Here is a 6,122-nt window from a genome sequence, read left to right as displayed (position 1 = left end):
AACATCACATGATGTATTGCGAGGATAAAATAAAATACTAAATCTACTACACATGCCAGATTTTAATTGTCCTGAAGTGTTAATGTAAAATAAAGGCGTGCTTATTTTCCTACTGCAATTGATTCTCCTTTCACAAAAAAAAAAATATCGTTATTATCTATTCATTGTATTGTATTGTAAACTCAAGTGTATCATTCCACCCCTAGTATATATGTAAAGGCAGGAGAGAAAATGTATGCGTTAACATGTAGGTTACTGTGACTTTTTTGGTCTTACGAGAACAAATTAAATGTGTCTTTAATTGTATAATTATTTTTCGTTTGTAATCAAGACTGTATAAACCATGAATTTAAATATAAAATAAGTGAAACAGAGATAGAGAGAATAAAAAGAACTGTCAACAAAAACTGTGACGAAATTGATCAAATTACCACAGCCCTGTTAATAAATTCACACGGTCTGCACGTACATGAGTCCTAAGTTTGTTTACTAACCGCCATTAAACCCCAAAGAAGAAGAAGAAGTCCTAACGTCACAACCCTCGACCAATCACAGCACGGAATGGCGTGACGCATCACGACCGGATGTAAACAGAGCAGGAAAAGAAAGAAAGGAAGAAAAAAAACAATAGAGCAGAAAAATCAATAAATACATCAATTTGGGGGATTATTTGACATTTTTTTTGCCTGTGGTCTGTATTCATTGTTATGCGAACTAACGGGGCATAATAAGGGACAGGATTTTAAACTCCCATGTGCTTTAATTGTTGACGTTTGTCCAGCTGCCAGCTAAGGTTAGCCACAGGGCTAACTTACATCCGCGTAAAGTGCGCCCAGCAGCGATGCCTCAGGACCGGGAGCAGGCTCTGCCTCTGGTCCGCTCCCTGAACAGTCGGGTACCCGTCAACACCGTATTCTATAACCGCAGTTTGAGGGTCGCACGGCCTCTGTGGATCGACTACCGGGGACTGCCTCAGCCGTACCTGGATTTACAACCGGGCACAGGCCGAAAGATCACCACATTCATTGGTAACACGTTTCTTATGGATACTGTTTATCAAAAGCTGTTGTTTAATTTTCTGCTATCATAAAGATAAACGTGATTGCCTTATTCCAGGGGGCGCTATCTCTTTGTTATTGGTGCCCTTCCTCCTGTGACTTTATTTGTCTCATAATGGAGAAATTCGACAAGTTTCACCAGTTAAACAAACACCTAAGTAGATAAATAAATGCCACAACAGTTATACTTATACAGGCATAATAAATATACAAGTGTGTTTGTCTGATGACTTGTAAAAAGATTAATATTTTGAAAAAACAATTACAGCTATAGCCTTAATAATAATTAGGGCACAACTTTTAAAAAACAAAGAATGGAGTTTTTCCCCAATTTAAATTTAAAGTATTAAACGCTATCGCTAGTGAATTTAGTTGTAAGCTGTATCAAAATATAGTGTACAATACTAGAGGTTTAGTCACATAACGTTTGTCATAAGTCCTATTAGATCCACCACAGATACTAAGTAACAGCACCATCATCGGTATCGGTACTCAACGGTACCTATTTTTGTGTGTTTGTGTTAATAAATGAATAAAATGACTACCCGCAATATAATGTTTTATGACATAATGGTTATGTCATAAAACCCATCAACCTCATCATTGTGTCACAGTGTGCAGGCTGCTGAAGTTAATGATACTGTGCTATGAAGTAATTCCTCATCATCAGCTCATGTTCTTATTCCATTAGGAAGATTACATATTGCTGTTGTGTTGTACTGAAATTCACAGATGGTAATTTAATACTTTTGATCCCCAGATTACATCTAAGTCTGGAGAGAACACAAAGTTAGTGGATAAATTATCAGCAAAATTAAATGCTGTCCTCTTTTTTCAGGTCACCCGTGGGTGTTCAGAGATGCAGAAACTGATGAGCCTCTGAGAGTGAACAGCAAAGAGCTGTTTCTGGCTACACCAGTGGAGGGTGAAGCTGCAGTCATGGCCAACATCACTTTGCCAGGTAGACTTTTGAAAAGTGCTTGCTATGTGGATTAACATTCAGTTACTGACATCATTTCAAACAAATTACTGTATTTTCTGTGCTGTACAGTAGGGATCGACCGATATGGGTTTTTTAGGGCTGATGCCGATACAGATTTTTTAACAAATAATAAAAACAGGTGATGTAAAACAAGAACAATTAAAAAAAATTAAATATTATGAAAGAGAACTGTTTGTCCTTGTCCTGAAAATAGCTTTGATAAAAGTTGGCCTGACTGAAGATATATTTTATTAACAGGATTATTAAGTATAAATATACATAATTATAGTACTAAACACACAAAGCAACCATGAATAATTTCATTCCAACACAACCCCAGAACATAAATTAACAGAGGAAAATAACGTGATGTCAGATGCGCATTAAGCAACAAATTGTTCAAGTTTGTGTTCTAAATTGCATCAACATTAACAAGAATAAATATTCAAACAAGTAGTAAACTGCTTCTCAAAGTTAAAAACTTCTTCTCAACGCAGCGCTGAGAGAAGCAGAGAGAGAGAGAGAAACACACACATACACACCAAACCTCCAGCCAGCTGCTTGTTAAATACAAGTGCAACGACAACAACACGTGGAACCACAGAACACCGCTAAGTTAAACAGTTAAAAGATGCTTTGAAAGTTTAAAACTTGCCGTTGGGGTTGAAGAGCTTGCTTCGCGCTCTGCTAGTGAGGGGAGGGGCTCTGCACTGTGCGGCCTCTGTCTCCAGCAACAGGAGCAGCCTGTAGCAGCCGCTCTGTTAAAAAAGTCGATAGGCGAACGCAGCAGCGCACAACGGCCGATGCCGATACACGTAAAACACGCAAAAATCGGCCGATTAAATCGGCTGGCCGATGAATCAGTCGATCACTACTATACAGAGCACCGCTATATTGGCACGGTACAAGAATTTGAACATTTTCCCTTAAAACTCTTCCGATTAGCCGCTACGTCACATAGGACGCACTCTATTGGCTGATGAGGGTACCCTTCAAATGACTCAGACAGTCACGTGTATTCTGATGAGTTTTAACTGACAAATTTCCATCTACACATGAGCTAACACCACACTGTCAGTTCTTCCTACTGTCGGTTCTGTCAGCTTCAGAGAGGAGCGATCGCTCCAGAACAAATCTTACATAATGTGGTGATTTGACAACTGTAGGCCATTTATTGTTTCCTACTATTACAAACTGGCTGATCTTTACTGTAACCATCCTACTGGTATGATGCTCCGCACTCTCTGTCAGTCCAGCAGCACCGATCCCTACTGAACAAACCTAATGTGGTGATTTGCCAACTTTAGGCCATTTATTATTTCCTACGATTACAATCTGGCTGAGATATCTTACAATTTAATTTACTCTCTTCCTGCCATAAATGCATACAAGCCTGCACCGCTTCCCAGTCCAGGAACTTCAATTTATTACCGGAAATTGCTTTTTTTAATCTAAGCAAATATTTTAGGCATAGAGAATAAAAACAAATATATAACAGAACAGTTGTATGGCTTCTGCAGTCACTCGCTCCAATGTAAGTTTAATCCGTCCTGTGTTATAGCTGTGCGTGCTATGAGTGCATCACTTTTACACAACTTTCGAAGCTCATATTTGAACGTTCACTTCACAAAGATGCTCAGTGGCAGTGCAGCCCTCCCTCTGCAGGGATGATGGTCGGTAATAAACAGTTCTGACTCCGACAGTTGCTTTCACTGGACACACATGTGCTGTCAAGCTGAAGAATGTACTGATGTATTGGCCGCACCCTCAATTTTAAATGAAATAAATTGTAACCTAAAAACAAATATTAATGTATAGTCAGCTATTTATTGGAGAAGTGGTGGGACTTCTTTTGACTCATTCAGCATTAGGGGTGTAAATCACCTGTTTCATTCCGATACGATGTCGATTATCAGAACAACTATTCTATATTTGCCTATTTAGAGGCCTGCGATTGATATCGGTCAAAAATCTGGGGTTTTTTCACATCAAAGAATAAAAACACAATATTGATTTATTTTGAGAATTTTATTGCCTGACTGTTTAAGGCATTTACATGAAAAATCTTAACGTTTGGTGTTTTAAGAAAGCAAAAGTTAAAATGGCGATGGATATCGATGTTTATACTTTAGATCAATTTGAGTAAATCATTGATCAAACAACTTTACACCCCTATTCAGCATGTCATATATATATATATATATATATATATATATATATATATATATATATATATATTGCTATGTCATTAAAACCATCTAAAAGTGTATTAGTGATAATAGTCTAATCCTCTCCAGCCAGGAGCTTCTGCCATCTGGAAGCTACACGCACACACAAGTGAGGCATGGCACACTACTTCCTGGTTAGGCCATTGTCTTTGTAATGCTGATGCTCACGCAGGTAACACTTTGAAAACCTGCAGTGAAGTGAAGTACCTTGGTCATGTGATCACAGATCAGCTGACCAATGACGAAGACATTTATCGTCAGTGTCACACACTGTACGTACAAGCTAATGTAATTTCTCGTAAATTCGGGCACTGCACCGTTAGAGTGAAAGTGACTCTGTTGAAAACGTTCTGCACACCTCTGTACACTGCACATCTGTGGACTAAGTCTAAAAAAGTGAGCCTTCAAAAAATACAAGTGGTCTAAAATGATGCACTGAGAATACTGTTAAAAATGCCTGTAGGGACTAGTGCCAGTGAAATGTTTGTGACTCTCCAAGCTGTACTGAGACATCTAATGAGTTTTATCAGTCGGCTAAATGACTCAGAAGATGACATTGTTCTTGTACTGGTGAACATTACAAACAATGTCATTCGCTGCACGTCTCAGCTCTGGAAGCACTTTTAAGTGCTTTTTAGAATTAGACTGTTAGACCTTTTTATGTACAGTATTTTTGTGTTTGTTTGTATGGTTATCATGGACCCTCTATCTATCTATCTATCTATCTATCTATCTATCTATCTATCTATCTATCTATCTATCTATCTATCTATCTATCTATCTATCGTAAGTTAGAAAACATTTTATCGAAACACTTTGAATTGACAAAAAAGGAAGATTTACAAGGTAAATATTTTGAAGAAGATAATTTCAGGACTAAGGATTGTTTTCTCTTAATTAATTTTGGTTAAATTGTTAAATTGACTTTTTTTTTGTATTTTATATACCAGAAAATTAAGTGTGCATGTGCGTTTTTTTAATTATTTTGTTAAACAATTTGCTCCAGAAATTAATTTCCTTTGCCTGCTCTGTCTTTTAAAACCCAATAATAATAATAATAATAATAATAATAATTTTGTGTAATTAATCACAAAAATATGTTTTATCTGGGGATAAAACAACAGTTCAATTTGGATTGTCTTTAAAGGATTTGTGGAAGAAATAGGCTTTTTCTATATGGTTTGTCAAACATGCTGTTTTTCTCTCTCCAACAGTGTACACCCTCAAGGATAGAGCTTTACAGGTTATACGTCACCTTGTGCGTCCAGAGGACTACAGGAAGTTGGAAATCGCTCGATGTCTCCACGAAGATCTGGAGGATCGGCCCAGTGTGTTAAAAGATCTCCACAGAATGAACCAGCGAGTAGAGCAGCATCTGCTGGAGAGGATCCAGGGCCAGGAGGAATGAGACGTGACATCTATGGACCAGAGACTAAACTCACACAGAGGAAACGTTACAAAAACATTGAGACCAGATAACTGTTGTGACGCTGCTTGAAAGACACTTATTTGGTTTTGAAGCAGCTCTGTGTACAATCTGTCATAAATCTGATTCTTTACACCAAAAAAGATTGGGTAATGTATAAATTATGAGATATATGCAAGTAGTGTATATGGTTATGGTTCATTAGACTTGTTTTACATTACTGTTTAAACAGTAATGTCATAGATTTGGTGTCTAAAATCTGAGTAAAGTTAAAGAAAGTTGTTATAAATGATTTTTTTTTTTTGTATAAAAAGGCTTTTGTCACTTTTCCTTTCTTTTATCAATCCCATGTAAATCCAAAGATTTTTATTAAGTCTCATACTTACTCTTTATTTGCATAATAAAACGAAAGACATGATTCTTACTCA

The 6,122-nt window shown here is 37.1% G+C and overlaps 1 protein-coding gene across 1 annotated transcript; it reads left to right on the top strand.

The window, feature by feature from the left end:
* Window positions 1-546: 546 nt before the first annotated feature.
* On the top strand, window positions 547-6,122 carry vhl (von Hippel-Lindau tumor suppressor). The gene is made up of 3 exons (XM_028447541.1): window positions 547-1,028; window positions 1,897-2,019; window positions 5,483-6,122. Exons 1-3 carry the CDS (start codon window positions 842-844, stop codon window positions 5,674-5,676), a joined length of 504 nt encoding a protein of 167 aa, XP_028303342.1. The 5' UTR covers window positions 547-841; the 3' UTR covers window positions 5,677-6,122.

The sequence above is a fragment of the Gouania willdenowi genome, chromosome 5, assembly GCF_900634775.1.
Source record: "Gouania willdenowi chromosome 5, fGouWil2.1, whole genome shotgun sequence".
Lineage (NCBI taxonomy): Eukaryota > Metazoa > Chordata > Actinopteri > Blenniiformes > Gobiesocidae > Gouania > Gouania willdenowi.
This window is presented reverse-complemented; position numbering and strand designations above follow the sequence as displayed.